Genomic DNA, 22,717 nt, shown 5'->3' on the forward strand with positions numbered 1-22,717 from the left:
TTATCTTACCTTCCTTATCTTTATTTTAGAAGAGTCCCCCCATCCATGCCATCGCCCCCTTTTCCTCTTTTACCAGTGGAAGCTCTCAAGACCTACTGTACCTGATCTCGGACCCCATTCTATGTTAAATGGCCAGGTGGGAGCCTTGGGCTCAAGCATCCCTGAACCAAGGGTTCTCTTCCAGCACAGCATGCCAAACCTGCAATTAGTATCAAGCAATAGCTAAGTGTGTACTCTGGAAAATGTATGTATTCAAATTTTTTATAGTATTTAATGCATATAATGTAATGTTCTTTTTAAGCTGTGAGTAAAATATAATAATAATAATAATAATAATAATAATACCAATAATGAAAGTGAGCTTGATATATCTGCAAATGCGGTTTTAATGTGTTATATATTTTTATATATATATATATATATATATGTGTGTGTGTGTGTGTGTGTGTGTGTGTGTGTGTGTGTGTGTGTGTGTGTGTGTGTGTGTGTGTGTGTGTGTGTGTGTGTGTGTGTGTTTGTTTTTATATCCTGGTGTGGACTTGGACCTGTTTACACACCAAACCCGTGGGGACCTTTTGAGCGGTGGGGACCTGAATGTGGGTCCCCACCGGCACAACCATTGAAACTGATAGAAATGGCCATTTTAACATAGGTGGCAGTGTTTTCCTGAATTTGCCCCAAAGTCCTAATGGGGTTGGTTTCACCAGCCATGAACTGTGTGTGTGTAAAAGTGTGTTTAAGAGTGCGCCTTCAATGGTCAATAGTGGAACAACTGTGTGTGCGGTTTTTTGAGAGTGCGCCCTCTATGGTCAATATTGGAACAACCGTATGAGCGGTTTTTGAAAGTGCGCCCCCAATGGTCAATATTGGAACTGTGTGTTTTTTATATAAATGCTATAATTCTTCTTTTTAACACTGATTAATATAACTTGCAGATACAAGATAATTCCCATTATGCAATATTATTATTTAATTTAAAAAAAATTGTGAAACTTGTTCAATGATTAAGGACTTTTCCCAGAAGTGAGAAAGTAATGAAGTAAACAATGATTTTTCATACATGTTTACATTAAATATTCCACTCTCATTAATAAGCACTGAAATTACATAAGGTTGATAAGCATAAGTATAACCAAAATTATATGGATTTAGACAGACTTTTCTGTTTTTTAATGACAAGGAGGGTGCACTATAAATGTATTTTCCTATGTTATGAGAATATATTTTTATTAAGATCAGTGATTATTGATGCACAGTACTATTATTTTGACGATCACTGCTGGATATTTGGTGGAATGATCCATTCTTTGGTTTGATCTAATGATACTTACTGTACAACTGCAAGCACATGGAGGTTATGAGCAGGGCCAGACGGAATCTGTGGACGTTTTTTGCTATTTCTGCGGAGAAGTTTAATAAAAATCTGCGGATTTCTGCGGAATTATTTTGGGAGTATCCAGCGGAGTATCATAACTAAAACTTTAATATATTAAATAAAAAGTAATAAATTACTGAATAAAAACTGAATAAATTCTGATTTACACATTTACTCTAGTAAATAAACAGAATTAATAATGGGCTAAAAATCTGCAGAAATCTGCACACAGATTCCGTGTGGGCCTAGTTATGAGACAACATTATGAGAAATACCACTGTATTTGAAGGATACAACTTAAAAAAAAAATTAAGATTTAAAAAACACTTTTCAGTGATGCGCAGAGAGATAATTGTATTAACTATATATATATATATATATATATATATATATATATATATATATATATATATATATATATATATATGAGTTTATTTCATGGATCTATTGGAATATTTATCCTAAAATTTTATATGGATTATTATTACTAATATTGGCAATAAAAATCTGAGTTTTTTCCTGCATGGATAACAACGGGGCAGCCACCTCCATCAAATTTTGCACTGCCTTCCAGCTTTTAAGCAAATGAGGTAGGCTTTGCTGTCATGTGCACCAACAAAACCCAAGTGATGTTCAAGCACTGGTCATTTTGGCCATTAACAATTTTTCATACTTTCAGACTGTAGTTTATTTTAAAATATGACCCATGTTATCCGTTCTTAATACAATGATGTGTATTTAGCCAAGTATTGCATGTTGCATAAGCGCACAAGCCAATGCTGTTATGGTTATCAGCTGGAGTGCCAACAAGACTCAAGGGCACTCCAGCTTATATGTACACCTCACCAGCTACTCACAAACATCATGCTTTGCACCAATCCTATCCGCTTGTTAAGTGGCGACGTGTTTGTGATGTATGTATACTGTTTCCGGGTCCAAGCCATTCATTTGAGTGGAGAAATCATTCGTTTATGATCGCATTTTATTCCTATCACTCATTAAAGTTAATTTTATATAAAGTCATAGTGTAAACAACAATCTCTGGGCTTGCTGCATCACAAATATCAACATTTTAACAATTTATAAAACAATGAATCACTTTCTGGCCATTGGATATTAGGCATGGACATATATACTGCGATCGTGACTTTCGAAAGTATTAAATCGCTTTTTAAACGTTTATTAGTACCATTTCATGAGTCTCCCCATTCAGTTGAATAGAGCGCTTGGACCCGGAAGCCGCTCTGCGTGACGTCACACTTAACAAGCGGATTACTCTCTACAGCTGATGACAATCTGGATTTGTCACACACGCATATCTGCAGGTCATTATTGGCAGCCTCAGCTCTACGCCCAAGCCCACCTCAGCTCAGCCTCAACTACATGCCCAGGCCTTCTTCAGCTCCTCTTCCTGCCAAGGCCCGCCTCAGCTCCGCTTCCTGCCAAGGCTCGTCTCAGCTCTGCTTCACGCCCAGGCCCGTCATGGCTCGGCTCCACGTCCATGCTCGCCTCAGCTCCACACACATGCTTCGCACAGCACTGCTTCATGCCCAGGCCCACCTCAGCTCCACTTCATGCCCAGGTCCGTCACGGCTTAGCTTCACACCCAGGCTCGCCTCAGCTCAGCCTCAGCTCCACGCCCAGGCCTGCCTCAGCTCCGCTTCACACCCAGGCCCGTCACAGCTCAGCTGCACACCTAGGCACTCCTCAGCTCTGTGCTCTGCTTCACATCAGGCCTGCTTCAGCTCTGCTTCATGCCCAGGACCACCTCGGCTTGGCTCCATGCCCAGGCCTACCTCAGCTCAGCCCCATGCCCAGGCTCACCTCAGCTCCACGCCCAGGCTCATCTTAGCTCCACGCTCAGGCTCACCTCAGCTCCAGGCCCTGGCCTTCCTCAGCTCCACACCCAGACTCGCCTCAGCTCCACGCACAGGCTCGCCTCAGCTCCACGCACAGACTCGCCTCATCTCTACTCCCAGGCCGCTTAGCTCAGCTCCGCTTCACGCCCAGGACCACCTCGGCTCAGCTTCATGCCCAGGACCACCTCAGGCCCGTGCCCAGGCCTGCCTCAGCTCAGGCCCATGCCCAGGCTCTCCTCAGCTCCACCCCAAGGCTCGCCTCAGCTCCACCCCAAGGCTCGCCTCAGCTCCACGCACAGGCTCGCCTCAGCTCCACGCACAGGCTCGCCTCAGCTCCACGCACAGACTCGCCTCAGCTCTACTCCCAGGCCGCTTAGCTCAGCTCCGCTTCACGCCCAGGATCACCTCGGCCCATGCCCAGGCCCGCCTCAGCTCAGCCCTGTGCCCAGGCTCTCCTCAGCTCCACGCCCAGGCTCATCTCAGCTCCACGCCCAGGCTCTCCTCAGCTCCACGCCCAGGCTCTCCTCAGCTCCACGCCCAGGCTCATCTTAGCTCCACGCCGAGGCTCACCTCAGCTCCATGCTTGCCACAGCTCAGCCTCAGCTCCAGGCCCTGGCCCTCCTCAGCTCCACACCCAGGCTATCCTCAACTCCACGCCCAGGCTCATCTCAGCTCCACATCCAGGCCCTCCTCAGCTCCACACCCAGGCTCTCCTCAACTCCACGCCCAGGCTCAGCTCAGCCCCGTGCCCAGGCTCATCTCAGCTCCACGCCCAGGCTCTCCTCAGCAGTTGGTGGAATGAACTCCCTAACTGCATCAGAACAGCAGAGTCACTCGCTATTTTCAAGAAACGACTAAAAACTCAACTATTTAGTCTCCACTTCACTTCCTAAGCTGCAATTGCCTCTTTGAATATCACACTAATTGTACAAAAAAAAAAAAAAAAAAACTACTAACACTTCCCTTCTTAGACTTTACAGACCTGAAACTTGCCTTTAGTACTTATTCATTGTTGCTCTTAGTTGTGTAAATTGCTTCCTTGTCCTCATTTGTAAGTCGCTTTGGATAAAAGCGTCTGCTAAATGACTAAATGTAAATGTAAATGTAAATGTAAGCTCCACGCCCAGGCTCACTTCAGCTCCATGCTCGCCTCAGCTCAGCCTCAGCTCCAGGCCCTGGCCCTCCTCAGCTCCACACCCAGGCTTGCCTCAGCTCCACGCCCAGGCTCGCATCAGCTCCACTCCCTGGCCCGCCTCAGCTCAGCTTCAGCTCCACGCTCATGCCTGCCTTCAAGTCCAAGTCCATGCCTGCCTCAGCTCAGCATCAGTTGCACACCTAGGCCCTCCTCAGCTCTGTGCTCTGCTACACTCCAGGCCCGCCTTAGCTCTGCTTCACGCCCAGGACCACCTTGGCTCAGATCCATGCCCAGGCCCACCTCAGGCCCATGCCCAGGCCCGCCTCATCTCAGCCCCATGCCCAGGCTCTGCTCAGCCCCATGCCCAGGCTCTCCTCAGCTCCATGTCCAAGCTCATCTCATCTCCAGGCCCAGGCTCTCCTCAGCTCCACGTCCAGGCTCATCTCATCTCCAGGCCCAGGCTCTCCTCAGCTCCACGTCCAGGCTCATCTCATCTCCATGCCCAGGCTCATCTCAGCTCCACGCCCAGGCTCTCCTCAGCTCCACGTCCAGGCTCATCTCATCTCCATGCCCAGGCTCATCTCAGCTCCACGCCCAGGCTCTCCTTAGCTCCACGCCCAGGCTCATGTCAGCTCCATGCCCAGGCTCACCTCAGCTCCATGCCCACCTCAGCTCAGCCTCAGCTCCATGCCCAGGCCCTCCTCAGCTCCACACCCAGGCTCGCCTCAGCTCCACTCCCTGGCCCACCTTAGCTCAGCTTCAGCTCCACGTCCATGCCTGCCTCAGCTTAGCATCAGTTGCACACCTAGGCCCTGTGCTCTGTGCTGTGCTACACTCCAGGCCCGCCTCAGCTCTGCTTCACGCCCAGGACCACCTTGGCTTGGCTCCATGCCCAGGCCCACCTCAGGCCCATGCCCAGGCCCGCCTCAGCTAAGCCCCATGCCCAGGCTCTGCTCAGCCCCATGCCCAGGCTCTCCTTATCTCCACGTCCAGGCTCATCTCATCTCCACGCCCAGGCTCATCTCAGCTCCACGCCCAGGCTCTCCTCAGCTCCACGCCCAGGCTCATGTCAGCTCCACGCCTAGGCTCTCCTCAGCTCCACGCCCAGGGTCATGTCAGCTCCATGCCCAGGCTCACCTCAGCTCCATGCCCACCTCAGCTCAGCCTCAGCTCCATGCCCAGGCCCTCCTCAGCTCCACACCCAGGCTCGCCTCAGCTCCATGCCCAGGCTTGCCTCAGCTCCTCTCCCTGGCCCGCCTCAGCTCAGCTTCAGCTCCACGTGCATGCCTGCCTCAGCTTAGCATCAGTTGCACACCTAGGCCCTGTGCTCTGTGCTCTGCTACACTCCAGGCCCACCTCATCTCTGCTTCACGCCCAGGACCACCTCGGCTTGGCTCCATGCCCAGGCCCACCTCAGGCCCATGCCCAGACCTACACTCCCTGGCCCGCCTCAGCTCAGCTTCAGCTCCACTCCCATGCCTGCCTCAGCTCAGCTGCACGTCTAGGCCCTCCTCAGCTTTGTGCTCTGCTACACTTCAGGCCTGCTTCAGCTCAGCTTCATGGCCAGGACCACCTTGGCTTGGCTCCACGCCCAGACCCACCTCAGGCCCCTCAGCTCAGCCCCATGCCCAGGCCTTCTTCAGCTCCACGCCCAGGCTCACCTTAGCTCCATACCCGCCTCAGCTCAGCCTTAGCTCCACGCCCAGGCCCACCTCAGCTCAGCTTCAGCTCCACGTCCATGCCTGCCTCAGCTCAGCCTCAGCTCCACGCCCAGGCCCACCTCAGCTCCCCTCCACACCTAGGCCCGCCTCAGCTTCGCTCCACGCCCAGGCCTTCTCCAGCTCCGCTCCATGCCCAGGCCCACAGCAGTAGAAAATAATTTATGTGGTTTTCTTGAACTCTACTTAATTTATACAACACTTCAGTATATCGTTTACTGACAATTATTAGCCAAAATATTCTGATTGTCTACTGCTATGCTGTATTTTTTCAACAAAAAAAGTATTAAAGTAGAATAAAAGCATCAGGGAAGGTGAAAGCTCTTGACGCCTAAATTGACAACATTTGCTTATTTTTGCTGATGATTAGGTAATCAAAGACATTTGAATGTTAGAAGAGCGTGAATTCAACATACACTATTTTGTTATGGTGTTTGATTCCCATGCCCTTTTCCTTTAATATTTTGATGGTTTTCTCAAATCTCTTTGAAAGTATTGTGTTATGGCTGTATGACTGGGACATACAGTATCCTAAAATGCTTTACATGGCTTAATGTAGAACAATGCTTAACATGTCTGCATCATTAGTCAATGCATAATATGCTTTTATTAACAAGGTGAAGGCTACATTAAATCATAATATCATTTTCAAAATTTAATATCATTGTAACTCATCATATTAACTGCATTAAGCCAAATCAAGTGTTATGCATGGACAGGCTCTAATTAGGACTGATCTGCTTGTCTATACTGTTTTATCCACAATAAATACAGTATAATACAGAGCAAAATATTATTTTCAGCAAAACGTAGGAATTAAATGATTAGTTCACTTGAAATTAAAATTACACCAACTTTTATTCACCCTCAAGACATCTTAGGTGAAACTGAACTAATAATTTATCTAAACCAACATAGTTAGATTGTCACCTCTGTTCTGTTAAAAAGCGAAATACTCAGTGAAACGCTCTCCCCATTAGACTGTAGGTCTACATGACAACATGCCTGCAGTGATGTACACTCTTAAGATCACTTAATGTGAAAATGTGCTTAAAGTACTAAGACTCAAATTCAGCATACACCAAATTACTGTATGTAATCGCAATGCAACTTCATAAACAGATAAGCCAACAAAACCATTGATAAGACTAATGCAATGCCATGTTGTGCAATGCCTGTTTCAGTTTTAAAATGGTCATGTACTATCATGGGTTCAGAATAAAGGCTCTCAAAGGTGTGGGAGAGTTGCTCTGTTTATTTATAATTTTGGTTTATGTATCAGTAAATCAAAAAGTCTATATTTAAATAAAGCCTAATAAACAAATTTGTATACAAAATAATTATTTTTAGTTTTTATTTCCATGGTTAAAAAGGAATCATGGACACATATGAACATTAATTTCTGTGTTTTGCATCAGACATAAATCAACTTAATGTAAGAGGTCTAAACAAAACACTGACAATAGATGGTCAGAACGAAGGCCTGATGAGTACAACGAAACATTCCCGAGCAGTGTGTTGACCTGACTTAAAAAGTCCCCACCCCGACCACCCCTCCCCCACTGGATGATGCAATCGCGCGCGGCCGCCATTTTAGTTTCTAATTGGAGCGGAGCAGGTAATGCAGAATACACTGCCGCGAGCGCGACGCAGGCGGCACCTCATCAGAGATTTCATCGAGTGATGGACGCATGATGGAGGAAAAAAAAAGGTAAGACTTGTTATATAAATATCATCGTAAATTTAGAATTCTGTTTATAGACTGACCACTTCAACAGATTAAGCATGCTGTTAAGATTGGTTTGGCTATACTGTTATAGCAAGGCTGACGTTAGTTGTTCACTAAGGTTAACTAAGTTAACGTTAATGTTAGCAAGCATATTGGTTTGTGTCGTAATTAACTTTCATTATGCTAACAGAACTATGTGAAGGTCTTAACCTAAGAGCACGTGTGTTGTAAACATTTTTCATACACTTTAAGGTAAGTTAGGTAAACAATACAAACTAATGTGCTTAAAGATTTAACGTTACCAATGTCTCATATCCATAATGGAAATGTTTAAACTTGGAGGTTACGTTAGTAATGCTGACCCCAAGTTCACGCCTGGGTTAGAATCGGCGTGATATTAACTGTTTATTTCTTCAGTGAGTGCTCCAAAAGACAGTATAAGCATGTTTTGTTAACGTTAGAGTAAGTTACTTTATTTAATACTAACGTTAGCCGCTTCTAGTTGTATATCACACGTGGCCTAATGCTAAGTTCAGTATGTGTACATTTATTGAAATTACCTTTACTTTGCTTCCATACAGATTAAACGAAGAGAGACATTCAGCTATACAGAAGGTAATTCTTATTTGTTTATAATGTATATCCCAGACAGCACACATACGTTGGGCCGACGTCGTGCCGATTTTCAAAATTCCATCGGCGCGATGTCGCTCAGGGAGCGTTTGCTAATTGGCAAAATGTCGCCGCGACGTCGGCAAATGATCGGAAACGCTGTCCGGCCGATGTTAGGACGACGCAACCGGAAATACCGGCCGCTCCGCGGAGGCGCTGTTCTCAGGCGTTTTGCTCATACTTATGGACCACTAGCTGCAGCAGCTGCTTATTTATAATAAACACGACACACCACTCTCAATAACAGTTGAAGATTTATTAATATTTTCACAAACATACAGACAGATTAACATACTTTTATCACACATAACCATGTTTTACCACGTTTAAAACAAAACCAACAAGTTGTACTATAACCATGGCTGAACTACTGTGCAATAAAGATTTTAAATACAAAGTCCATTGCAGCATTTACATTAAGACCATAGGAATATTTACAAGTACTTCAAAACATGTACACTAAGGGAGACTATAGTTTACTATAGTAAAAACACAAATAACTTGTGTAAGCACATGTTATAATGCTTATAATTTCTTAAATAGTGTTAAAGAAAATGCATGTTTCCAAGACTATAATTTTAATACCAGTCATGATAATACCAGTCATGTGTTCAGTATCCAAAAGACTTTCTTCAAGGAGTTACAATAATAAAAGAGTACACAAACACAAAATAAATACCAAGCAAACAATATTTACAGTAGTAAATAAAATCATACAAATTAAAATAATTGTCTGATAAAATCTTATTAAAGACTGTAGTCAATTTATTTTTTACAATTTTTTTATAAATGGCATTCAACAATTTGCAATCTCCTCTGAACTAATAACACATCAATAATATAAAATAACAATACTTTCTCAGAGATAATCAGTTTTTTTAAGCAAACTCTAATGCACGACACAAAACAGTTTTTGTCATATATATATATATATATATATATATATATATATATATATATATATATATATATATATATATATATATAATCCCTTAATTTCTGTTTATAGGATATATTTTTTACCACATTTCTAATCACAATAGTTTTAATAACTAATAACTAATTTCTAATAACTGAGTAAATAATATTTGACTAGATATTTTCAAGACACTTCTATACAGCTTAAAGTGACATTTAAAGGCTTAACTAGGTTAATTAGCTTAACTAGGCAGGTTAGGGTAAGTAGGCAAGTTATTGTATATCGATGGTTTGTTCTGTAGACAGTAGAAAAAAATTGCTTAAAGGGGCTAATAATAATTACCTTAAAATGTTTTTTAAAAAAATTCAAAACTGTTTTTTTTTTCTAGCCGAAATAAAAGAAATAAGACTTTCTCCAGAAGAAAACATAACATTTTCTTGCTCTGACATATATATATATATATATATATATATATATATATATATATATATATATATATATATATATATATATATATATATATATATATATATATAAATAAAACTGGTTGTAAATTGTGTACAATGTTCCAAGAAAACAGACAAAATTAAAAGAAATAACCTGTCATTTAGTTTTGTTTTATCTTGTGGAATGTTGCTTACACATAAAAGGTGATATATAGGTGGAATAAAAAGTGTGTCGCCATCCTCTAAATTGTTCATGTATGTTGTCTTCATCTTTAGTCTTCACAAGTGAGGCTGGCCCAAACCGGGACTGCAGTAGCCAAATCTAATCCTTGTAGTGGGAACCCTTAAATAAAGCAAGAAACCAAAAGGAGAAAGATTAGCATTGCAGCAGTTCATATTACCACAAATATATACTATTTGTTTCATGACAGACATATAACTGGAGTATGTGTTATGCAAGTGCCTAGCTAAAGTGTGTAATTTAATTTAAACTTAAAGAGTGTGTCTGAGCACTAATTTTCAGAAAAGCCATTTGAAAGTTAAATTCCTTGTGAAATTATAATGAATGTTTTTTTTTTTTTTTTTGGTTTTTAGTATCATTGTGTTAGTATAAATGTGTATCTAAATATATGTCTAATCTTCAGATACCACATTACATGCAAATTAAACTAAGTTTTGTCAACTAAAATGTCACACTGTACACCACATTTAATATATCATGACTAGGGCCAGGAGGAATCTGCAGATGTTTTTTGCTATTTCTGCTGAAAATTTTGGTGGAAGTCTGCGGAATTATTTTGGGAGTATCATAACTAAAACCTTAATATTTAAATAAAAAAATAATATATTTTTAAGTTTTATTTAATGTTTAAAATGCAAATCCAATTAGATTCACGTTATTTGGTAAATAAAGCAAGTTTTTCATATAACATATCTAGTAAGACAGAAAATATTACTGTACAAACCTCATTGTACATAAATCAGATGAACATTTTCACATTAGTCAATAATATTACTGAAATTAATTTAAAAACTGAATAAATATAGATTTACACACGTTTACTCAAGTAAATAAACAGAATTAATGATGGGCTAAACATCTGCGGAGTTCTGCGAAAAATCCGGGTGGGTCTAATCATAGCTTTATTTCTGCTACAAAAAGGTTTTTCAGCAAACAACTTCTATTATATGTAGGCTATAGAGGAGGATATATAAAGAAATTATATATTCAACTCTCTAATTAAATGCACCTGATGCAGCTAATCAAGTCTTTTAGGCTTATTTGAAAACTTAAATGACGTGTTGGACCACAGTTGGACAACGCTCAGTGAGAATACTTTTTTGCACAAATTCTTTCTGTTCTAAAGAAACATGTCTGATTGTTAGCAATCATCAAAGAGCAAACTTTTTTTTTCCAAATAAATACTATGCTCTTAAAAATAAACTTTTCATACATCAAGAATATTAAAAATATGTTTATTTAAAATGTTTTATATTTAAAAAAAACAGCTTGAGGAGAGAATCAGTACATTGGAATACTATTTTTTCATCATGTGACACTATTAATTATATACATTGTATTAAATTTACAGTATTACTGCTTGACTATATTAATTATATAAAGCTGACACTATTAGAAGAGAATTTACCATACCAACCTAAAAGCTATGAAACAGTAGTGTATGTTTAAGATGTTACTTACTAGTCCTATTGTACTTTGGAGAGGTTGTCTGACAGGAGGATCCCTTCAACTCAGCAGAATTCTCAGCAGACCATCAGCGTACACCAATCTAGGAATAAAATAAGCAATTAGTTAAAAACCAAAAATATATATATTTTATATTTCCAGGTTTATAGGAAAGAAGAAAGCTAAAGCAGATTTAAAATGTAGGAAAAAAATAAAACCTGTTGACAATTTAATGGCACAACATACCCCAAACTAAGCACGCTCAAATGGTTAATTTACATAAATGACAACTGCTGCTCATTATACCAATATTAACTGTTAAGGATTCATTCATTCATTTTCTTTTGGGCGTAGTCCCTTTAATAATCTGGGGTCGTCACAGCGGAATGAAAGGCCAACTTATCCAGCATATGTTTTACGCAGCGGATGCCTTTCCAGCTGCAACCAATACACACTCATTCACACACACTTATACACTATGGTCAATTTTAGCATACCCAATTCACCTATGTCTTTGGACTTGGGAAAACAGGAGCACCCGGAGGAAACCCACGCCAACACGGGGAGAGCATGCAAACTTCACACAGAAACGCCAACTGACCCAGCCGAGGCTCGAAGCAGCGACCTTCTTGCTGTGAGGCAAACGTGCTACCCTCTGCGCCACCGTGCTGTCCTGTTAAGGAATCAGATTAATATAAATGAATTGACATGTTTATTTAGTGTCTGACACATTAAATATTGCATTTTTAAATATTGTTTCATTTTAAGATTTATTTCAGAATTAACTATAGAACCTGGATATATCGTCACATTTTCATGCACAGCAGCATTTCCAAGAACATAGAAAAACAGAATATAGGCCAAATGAAAAAAAAAATTAATTAAAAAAACTCTGACTGTAACTGGCTAGGAATGGGCAGGTATAAGATTCTGAGGGTATAATCTTGGATAAAAATACCATAGGTTCACAGTATTGTGATTACTGCTCTGAAATGTGTTTTTTTTTTATCTCTGTGTAAAAAACAGCTACTTTTTCCCCATTGAACACAATATGTTTTGTTTTAAGAAACATTTAAAATATTTTGTAACAGTAAACATGCCAGGCTAAATAATAATTTAATAAAATAGTACTATCTTCATTAGACTCAAAAACACTGATTTCTTGTGAAGGCATAATAAGCTATTTGTTTTTCAGATTTTTGCTTAATCGTGAGCTGACCAGTAGCTTTTGATGTGGAGGGTCTTTTGCTGCTGTAGATAAAGTTGGACTATTTTTTTAAGCCTTTGATAACGCGCTAAAAACCATATACAATGCATCCGGAAAGTATTGATAGCGCTTCACTTTTTCCACATTTTTAATGGTTCAGTCTTATTTCAAAATGGATTAAATTCATTAATTTCCTCAAAATTCTACACACAATCGCCATAATGGTTGTTGACCCGATTTTAGTTTATCATTTACAAGTCAATATTGCCTATATGGATTGTGATTTAAAAAAAAATAACATATAAAATTGCAGTGTTAAATGCAATGCCATCAAACATTTTAGATGCACCAGTGCAAAAAGCTAGTCTAGAGCACTTGGAATGCTGGTGTAGTTCTAGTTAAATTCAGTTCAGTTAAAGCTGTATATGCAGCCGGTCTCAAGTATAGGATTTAGTATTCAACTAATCTTAACAACTAAACATTTACGAGTCTGTATTTTCCAGCTCATGTACTACAATGTAACAGATACTGTATATTGCCACCTTGATACTTAAGCTTTCTTTAAAATATTTTGTGTTCAACCGATTAATTAATTCTTTCATTTAATTTTTTCAGTGCAATAGTATAGCTTACACTGGTGTATTTGTATGGACCCCCCAAAATAGCGGAGGCCACTTTCTGGCCACCCAAGTATAAACTTCTAGCCTAGCCACTGTGAACTACCTGTCTGTCCTGCTCCAGAACTCTTTGTCGGCTGCTTGTATGTCTGCATACAGCTGCACAAGTCTTTTAACACTGACAAATACAGCCTCTGCACATCCTCACAACCAGGAGAACAGAATGATCAGGAGGACCTGAAAAATATAACCAACTGAAATCAGTTGAAATGTATTTTGTCTTGTGATGATGGCACAAAAATATATCTTATTTTCACAAAGGATGTGCTGTTACCTATGAAACGGTCTATAATGAATGATCTTTTGATCCTGTTTCCTTGATGTCATTCACTCAGAGATGGTTTGGACATTTGATTGTATCTAAACTGTACTGAATTTAAGTTACAAAAACATTGATAGCAGGACCATTGATCTTGTAACTTATACAAATTGTTAATTATTGAACAAGTCTGCAACCAAACTAGTCAAGTTAATAATACTAATCTCAACCTAACTATGATTAGTTGTCTTGTTTCTGCTGCCCAGACGGTCTCTCCACCTGCTGATAAAAAAAGGAAAAAGTATGGTATTTTTACAACAATGAAACTGCAAACAACTTAACTATAAGGGGGTAAGCAGTGAGCATCTTTTATTATAAGCAATTTACTGAATACTTTGTCACTGGAATTACCTAAAAGCCAAACGTCCCAAGTTTGGCTCATAGCTGTCCACATATCTGCCCAGAAGCTTGTGGTAATACTGAAGACACTGATCAGCTGGTCCAACTGAGTTTGGAGTTGAACTGCAATCAGGCATCCAACACTGCAAAAAAAGAGAAACTCACTTTGGGTTAACAAATAATTGAATCCCATCCACACATTTCAAGTAATTGTGCAGTTAATTCTCTTATTGAATTTTCTGAGAGCGTATGAATATATTTTGTCTTCCCAAAATAGCATGTACTGAAACACAACATTATATAAATATAATTTAATAAGAGCGTGACGTGGTGGCACAATAGGTAGTGCTGTCGCCTTACAGCAAGGATGCTGACTCGAGGCTCGGCTGGATCAGCTGGCATTTCTGTGTGGAGTTTGCAAATTCTCCCTGCGTTTGCGTGGGTTTTCTCTGGGTGCTCCGGTTTTGCCTACAAGTCCAAAGACATGGTGTACAGGTGAATTGGGTAGACTAAATTGTCTGTAGTGTATAAGTGAGAATAAGCGTATATGGTTGTTTCCCAGTGATGGCTTGCAGCTGGAAGGGCATCCACTGCGTAAAACATATGCTGGATAAGTTGACAGTTCATTCCGCTGTGGTTACCCCAGATTAAAAAAGGGACTAAGCAGAAAAGAAAATGAATGAATGAATGAATGAATGAATTTAATAAGAGTTAAACTGATTTGTTAACATGTCTGTCAGGAGCTGATCTACGTTTTAATTAATTTTTTGCTTAATTTTTTTTAACAGGTAAATCAATACACTTTTTCTATGCTATTTGTGAGATTGTGTATGTTGTCAAACTGATGAAAATGTTTTCTCAATTTACTTTAACATTTTTGTGTTTGTTTGTTTTTATAACTTGCAGCCGTTGTTAAATTTAAAAGTATTTTAAACATGGATGGACATCTAAATGCATAAAGGGCACATATCTCAACAAATTATGAAATATTTCCAGATAAATCAATTTTGAATTAAAATGTATATTAATCTCCAGACTTGCATCTCCCTGATCTTTTTTAAAGAACGGCCATTCGTTTGCTCATCACTGTTTGACAAGTGTCTGGCAGTCAGTCAAAAATATACTTACATTTAAAGATGTTCATCAGCAACACGGCACTAAGGTTAAACTTAGACCTCCTTTTCAGTTGATGTGGAAAACAAAAGCAAAGAAAGAAAAAACAAAACGACTGAATACAAGTTGCATATCATGCCTGTACAAATCAAAATGTATTCATTTAGGGCTTAAATTGACTTGTTTGAGGATGAGTTAGGGTGTAAGGGATGGGTGAACGGTGTAAATATACATGTAATTCATAGCTATGATGTAAAGCTGAATTTTCAGCATCATTACTCAAGTCTTCAGTGTCAGTTGATCTTTCAGAAATCTTTTTTTAAGATGTTGATTTAGTGCTTGAGGTTGAACTAATATAATGGTGATTATCAAATGGTGCTGATTTGCTGCTCAAGAAAAATTTCTGATTGCTATCAATGCTAAAAACAGATGTGATGACAAATAATTTAGTGTAAACTTTTTTCTAAGATTTAATAAATCAATTAATCATAAAAAAATTAAACAAAATGAAAATCACAAATATTACTTCATTAGCAGCAAATCTGCATATTTATTAAGTTCTGAAGAATCATGTGATGTGAAATTTAATACCACGTTTCAATATCAAAACTTTCTTAAAATAACTGCAATAAAGACAAGTAACAGATGCATAATATATAGACATGTAGCGTGTGCATAATGATGTGCAATGGAAATTCATATGAATTAATCCTCTGCTTAAAGTTACCTGTCTTTCCTGCATCTCTGTGATCAGCTCCCTGCAGAAATTTAGGAATCTTGTGTTATATTTTCTGTAGCAGGGGGTTATTCTCTCACTCCTGAAACCACAGAACACTTTTTTTACTTAACATTTGTTTAAGATACCATGAAATATCAAAACACGATTGAACTTCTGATTCACCGTCCTTTACAGTACAATGCGTATTTTACACTACATATGGAGTGCATTCAATAAAACATTGACAAAACCTCTCATCTACACATAAAGAATAAATAAAAGCCAAAACTTTAACAAACAAGTTTAACAATAGCTAACATTAAGTAAGTTAACGTAATATTACCCCGACGCTAACGTTACCAGTGCTAATATGCTAACGGACTTTTACGAAGACTTACCACGCTTATATAACATATTATTCAACTGAATATTCATCAATTGCCAATAATAAAAGTGTGAGGAACAGTTTTATGTAGTATTTGCTTTGTTTTAGGGACTAAACTTACCTGAAAATAGTCAAAACGGCAGCTTGAGAGAAGTCGTGTTGTGTCTTTCAGGTGTGGTGTCGTGTCGTGTTGTAGCTTCGTTTCCCATAGCAACATCCTCTCCGCTCCAGTGTTGGAATGAGACGCGCGCGCGCACATCAAAGTCATGCAGTATTACATTTATAAACATGACAACTCCATAGACAATTTAAATAATAACCTTGTATTTTATATCTTGAATTTAAAATGTATTTAGCAGTTTTATATACGCTATTATCTTTAAGACGAGCTTTATTGCCTACTAACTGTTACAAAACAAACACTTTATTTGTGCAACAGATTCACTGTCAAAATAACCAATAAATATAAATGCAAGTATATATAAAACAAAGATGTCACTCTGTAAAAAGGGGTTTATTTTAATTAAACAGCCGAAATGCAGAACATACTTGATTTTTACACTGGGAAAAATTTAATAGAAAAAGCCACGATGAAAAAAGCAAACAGCAAAAACCAGAAAAAAACAACGTTTTCTTTATTAAAGCATAACAATAAAGCTTTTATATTTTAATGAATTGAAATCATGTATTGTAGGCATTTTGGTCAGTTTTACTGCATTAATGTAGGCTATATTCAAAGCTGGACCGACCGACGCAGTAGACATGATGCATGGCGCGTTTGTCTAATTAATTATGCACGCAAAAACTTACTTGTAAACAAATATGTTGCCGGATTCTTTCATGGGCATGAGAGATAAAGTGCTTATATAAGTGCTTCGTCGGCCCCTGGTCGTTAACCGATGCAGAGCCGACGTTTGTTGAGCTGGAACAATAGAACACACGACCGAACGATCATGCGTATGTTTGGCCGACCATATACCGATGTTAGAATTAGAGGGGCCGACGTGTTGACCTTCGGCCGACGTCGGCCCAACGTATGTGTGCTGTCTGGGATGTTATTCATTTTTATGTTTTTATTTCATTATCTTAAATAAATACATTAGTTTGTATAATATTGCAGTTAAATTGTTCACATCATGAGTCGTTAATTTTATGACAAGTTTTACAAGTCATTTTCATGTCAAATATTAATTGTACTATTGTTGTTATTATTATTATTAATAATAAAAAACTGACATATGAATCTTTTGTCCAGGACATGGATAGTGACGCAGACACTGTAATCCTAGAATTACCCAGTTCTACATGACCAAGAGCCTGTGATGTCCCAGAGCGAAGAAGGACTGAGAGTGTATTTGTAAGTTTCTCACTCGTGTGTGTGCTGATCATTTTGTCTAAAGACTACATTTAGTGTACAGTTCCAGTAGGGCTGCTCAATCATGGGAAAAATCATAATTACGATTATTTTGGTCATAATTGTAATCACGATTATTTAAAACGATTATCAGTTGAAGTCAAAATTATTTGCCCTCCTGTGAATAATTTATATATATATATATAAATATTTCCCAAATTATGTTTAACAGAGGAATTTTTCACAGTATTTCCTATAATATTTTTTCTTCTGGAGAAAGGATTATTTGTTTTATTTTAGCTAGAATAACAGCACGTTTAAATATTTGGAACCTATTTTAATAGCTCGATATTATTAGCCCCTTAAGCAATTTATATTTTTGAATGTCTGCAGAAAAAACTACTGTTATACAATGACTCGCCTAATTACCCTAATTAAGCCTTTGAATGTCACTTTAAGCTGAATACTAGTATCTTGAAAAATATGTAGTCAAATATTATGGACTATCATAGCAAAAATAAAATAAATCAGTCATTAGAGATGAGTTATAAAATCTGTTATGTTTAAAAATGGGTTGAAAAAAAATCTTTCCATTAAACAGAAATCGGGGTGGGAAAGGGTCGCTAATAAATCAGGAGGGCAAATAATTCTGACATCAACTGTATATATATACACAGTTATTTTCTTCCCTGTAAATAAGGAAAGGGAAATAAATACAATAGAATAAAAATATGAAGCAAACTGTGCTTTAAGCATCTGCACTGTAAGATAAAAAACTTCAGCTACAAAAGTCCTTCAGTCAAGAGAAGTGAGGGATTTTCTCCTTTTGTTGTTTGATTAATAATGAAAAAAAAAGTCAGCAGCAGGGATATTGCGCGCTGTCTCTTGAAGAGCAGTGCGGCTCTGATATGGTTTTTCTTTCATATGTCTTTTAATTCTCAGCTTGTTTGTTTATTACACAAATGAGGGTTAATATGAATAATCACTAAACACCGCGGTCTGACACAAATGTGCATGTATTTGACCATTAAAGTGCTCTCATTAAGATGGCGTTAGATGTGTGTGCTCTGCTCATCTCCGAGGCTAAGCGAGCACACACAAGACAGCATGCGCTCTTTCCCGCATTTAAAAACATAAATGATTCGAATGTAAATCAATGTATAATGCGCATTCCGTGCTGCAAACATTACATTACAGCACATGCTTTTAGTCATTCTTTGCAGAGCAACAAATGTGTACAACTGGAAAGGGGGCAGTTTATGATGGAATAATTGTTTATCTCGATTAATGTTTTTCATATTCATTAGAAGCCGAAATCGAAACTGGATTTTTGTATTTCTGAGATTGTTCGTTAACTGTCTGATTTGTTATCCATGCTATAAACATTTTAACACAACTCCATTTATCAAAGCTTAGACATTAGGGATAGCTCACCAAAACCTAAAACATTCTTCCAATTATTTACCCTCCCTTCACTTGTTTCAAATTTGTTTGTCTTTTAATAATAATAATAATAATAATAATAATAATAATAATAATAATTCCTTACATTAAATAGCGCTTTTCTGGGCACTCAAAGCACTTACACATGCGCTTTTCTTCTATTAAACAAAAAAAAAAAAGATATGTTGAAGAATATTGGAAACCTATAACTATTGACCATTTTTTATTAATTTTTTTTATTTTATTTATTTATTCATTTTATTTTTTTGTGAACTATTATGTAAGTATATGGCAATAGCCGCATTTCCACTATCGGGCCAGTGTGAGCCAGGGCTTTTAACGGGCCAGGCCGGGCCAATCGTCCAGAAAGTTGAGCAGTGATGCTGAAAACTTGTCGCAATTTCGCTGTCAGGCTAGTAGCTCGCAGCGCGTCACACAAACCCCGCCCCCGGAATGTCCCACAAATCAACCGTTACACAACTGTTGGCATTGTACATCGAGTGGTCTCGCCACTAACAGAGGAATGACCCAGCGCACAACCCATAATATAAAACCATAGAAATTCTCCGGTAATTGGTATAAAATGTATTTTATAACATCCTCATTTAGATAGACACAAAAAATTTATCTCTGTAATCATCTTTACCAGACTCAGGAAAAGTCTGCCTCTCCATTCACTCCGCCCCAAAGCCTCAGCTGGCCCTCTTTGGCCCAAGGTATTTGGCGGGCCAAACAAGGCTGGCCGCTATTTTTGTTTGTGCCAGTGTGCTACACAGCTGTGCACTTGGATGATTTGTTTCGCTCTATGGAAAATAAGCATTTAATTAATGCTCCACGTAATTGTTGTATCACCAACCTCTTGTCATATATTTGCTACATTTTTAATGCAAATCAATATTTTAAAGATTATGTCTTAAGCATCTGATTTTTCCTCGGTTTTGTGTGCTTTCATTTTCTCCATCTCACACGTGGCAAGTTCAGGCCAGGGAGTGTTTTCTTATGTAAAACGTTTAAATATGTAGCAAAGGGATGCTCAAAATAATCGATTAACCGGTAACCCTAAGGGTGCGTTTGTAACCGATTAATGGTTTCAGTTAAACGATTAAAAATATTATTTTATATATTTTTAGTTTGGCTGCATAAGGGGCTGATTGAATGCGCTTTTTGCGTTAATAGGGGCATATTTTGAATGGTTTACTAAAAGCCGCAGTTGTTTTGCAAGCGGCTCATCCAAGAGCAGCAGTTTTTGTTGTCAAGACAACTACAGAGAACTTTTAAAGACAGGAGAGACTATAGTGCTCGCTGTTTCAAGTTATCCAAAGCTGTATGAATTTACAAATCTTGAATATCACAATAGTATTAAATATTACAATTGTAACAACATAGACAGCAACACTCTTGCACAATCAATACGCAGCTGATTCAGTCGTTTCATAGTGACATAAAAAAAGAGGACCTCGCCTTTTTTTCCTTGTCAAAAGGAGCGAGGTGCGCCTCACATTTTTGGAATGGAAAATAACGTTTGCTGTGATCAGACATATTTGAAGAGTTGCCAAATCAGCGCTGATGCTGATCTCCTCCTGGATCTGCGTCATAAACACAACAAATAGGCTTTAGCTTTCATTTTACAGCTTACAAAGCATCTATGCACATTAATGCAATATCATATTTAAACAAAAAACTGTTTACAAAAAGTCAACATATGCGCGTGTTTTCATTGTCTTTTTATCATGCAGCATGCACTTAAACCGCGAGTAAGAGAGGAAACCAAATATCAAGACATAATCTTTAAAATAATTTTAATAATTTAATAATCTCATTAAATAGGAAGAAGCTTGACAATAACAGATGCTATCAATGTCGTAATGAATGCTTTTAAATAATGTAGCAGTTTTGACAGCAGACATCAAGTGTTTATTGAAATTCTGTCATCGGTCATAATTCTGTTCTTTACAGAAGCTTTAAACAGATGCACGTGCACTGATTCAGCCATGACGAGGCGCATTTATTGAGCATAGGCTACTATATAAGAGTTTTTATTTTTTTAATATAGTGTTCCATTACTTAAAATAACTTACATTTTAACATACAGTCTGTATATAAAATGGATGCTTAGCTTAGATAGCGTAGATCATTATGCCAGAATCATTATGCATTGCATCAGCTTATTCGTCAGTTCACATTCTTTGAATAAAGCGCTGTATTTTAGTCATTGCATTTAGTCATTAAATGATGATATTAAATAAGCAATTGTTGCTTTTTTCGATCTTACTAGACTTATTAAAAAAACATAAAAAAATTTCTTTGGGTGGGGATGCTTGCGTATTGAATCAAAATTACATCATAAAACATCTTGCATTATATAAGGCACATCTCGCATTATTGAGGATCAGTAATATTCAGAAACGGTTATTATGTACTGACTTAATTCATCTCATATGCGTTATATGGCGGTAGCTTACTATGGCGGGGAGGAGACTGCGAGTACTTAAAATGCACAATTTACTGCTTGTTAGTTTGCTGGACAGTCTTTCACTGACAGGGATGTAACATCAGAACCCAACTAGGAAAAAATTAAAGTTAAAACTCTCTCACTTTCGGAGTCCCGTTTGACCTGCTGGCGTGTTCGTGAGGTAACATTTTATCTCCTCTCTCGGCTGTTACAACAATAAAGTTACTTGTGGATCCACCTCGTCGCCGTCTAATGGATCAGCTGATTGCTCGGTCGTTTAACATCAGTGTCCTTGTCACTGCTTGCTGAACAGCGACAGAGCCACGCTGACCATTAGAGCCAATCGCAGCCTTTTTTGTTAAGCGCGTGATCAATCATAGTGTTTAAGAACGCGTTTAACAACGCTTAAAAAAGCAAGCGAGATTATATTTACATTAGTTTATTTGCTTTAAATGCTCATTTTGTTCTGTGCATGTACTTGAGTGGTTTGATGCATTCAAAAAGAGTGTTTTCTTTAAGCAGGTAAAATTAAAGCTACAGTACATATATTTGACTGCTTGTAATAGAGGATAAAAATTGTATTACAAATAATATATATATATATATATATATATATATATATATATATATATATATATATATATATATATATATATATATATATGAATTATAAATTTTAATACAAGAATTATTGTTGCTAAGTAAAACATTAAATTGTTAATGAAAGGCATCGTCAATACTCCTAGATATTGTATTGAACTGACTCAATGGCATTATATTTTAACCACACCGAACTGTGAGACCACTGTAGGTTCACACTCCTATATACAATCACAGGTTTTGGTGACAATGCCTGAAGCTACACTGAATGCAGTCTGTTTTAAATAAAGATGTTTGATGGGTTTTAAAACCTTGTAGGTCTCAATGGTAATGGTCTGGTACTCCTCTACCTTATATTGAATACAGAAGTTCTAATGTACATTAAAAAGCTGTGTGTCTAAAGATTGTTTGTCGTAAAAGCTGAAGTAAAATTATTTTAATTTTTTAGGTGCCTCAAGATACACCAAAAAAGAAAGTGGAAAGTCTGAAGAGGAGGTAAAGGCAGTGGAACTTTTGGACTGCATCACTTCTGGCACGGTACCTAGTAAAAAGAAGTGTGAAGACTGCATC

The 22,717-nt window shown here is 38.2% G+C and overlaps 3 protein-coding genes across 44 annotated transcripts in view; 2 read left to right on the forward strand and 1 right to left on the reverse strand.

Moving 5' to 3' along the window:
- The window catches only part of rbfox3a (RNA binding fox-1 homolog 3a), an 886,893-nt gene that overhangs the window by 336,969 nt on the left and 527,207 nt on the right, over nucleotides 1–22,717 (forward strand). The window lies entirely within an intron of this gene.
- Nucleotides 425–7,427, forward strand: LOC147841440 (uncharacterized). The gene is made up of 5 exons (XM_087276575.1): nucleotides 425–794; nucleotides 847–1,729; nucleotides 1,806–4,023; nucleotides 4,350–5,408; nucleotides 5,455–7,427. Exons 3-4 carry the CDS (start codon nucleotides 2,759–2,761, stop codon nucleotides 5,119–5,121), a joined length of 2,037 nt encoding a protein of 678 aa, XP_087132701.1. The 5' UTR covers nucleotides 425–794; nucleotides 847–1,729; nucleotides 1,806–2,758; the 3' UTR covers nucleotides 5,122–5,408; nucleotides 5,455–7,427.
- LOC147841441 (uncharacterized) lies at nucleotides 9,994–16,522 on the reverse strand. Of its 7 annotated transcripts, XM_087276633.2 has the most exons (10): nucleotides 16,420–16,522; nucleotides 15,923–16,013; nucleotides 14,443–14,550; nucleotides 14,095–14,225; nucleotides 13,919–13,965; nucleotides 13,699–13,789; nucleotides 13,471–13,601; nucleotides 12,142–12,213; nucleotides 11,556–11,643; nucleotides 9,994–10,196 (listed from the first exon to the last, which is right to left on the reverse strand). In XM_087276633.2, the coding sequence occupies exons 2-6, from the start codon at nucleotides 15,935–15,937 to the stop codon at nucleotides 13,785–13,787; spliced, it is 306 nt and encodes a 101-aa protein (XP_087132759.1). In that variant the 5' UTR covers nucleotides 15,938–16,013; nucleotides 16,420–16,522; the 3' UTR covers nucleotides 9,994–10,196; nucleotides 11,556–11,643; nucleotides 12,142–12,213; nucleotides 13,471–13,601; nucleotides 13,699–13,784. The 7 variants fall into 7 exon arrangements, 5 of the variants coding, with proteins under 5 accessions (XP_087132759.1, XP_087132756.1, XP_087132757.1 ...); XM_087276630.2 differs by lacking the exon at nucleotides 13,699–13,789; XM_087276631.2 differs by lacking the exons at nucleotides 12,142–12,213; nucleotides 13,699–13,789.

The sequence above is a fragment of the Danio rerio genome, chromosome 12, assembly GCF_052040795.2.
Source record: "Danio rerio strain M-AB ecotype USA chromosome 12, GRCz13ab, whole genome shotgun sequence".
Taxonomy (NCBI): domain Eukaryota; kingdom Metazoa; phylum Chordata; class Actinopteri; order Cypriniformes; family Danionidae; genus Danio; species Danio rerio.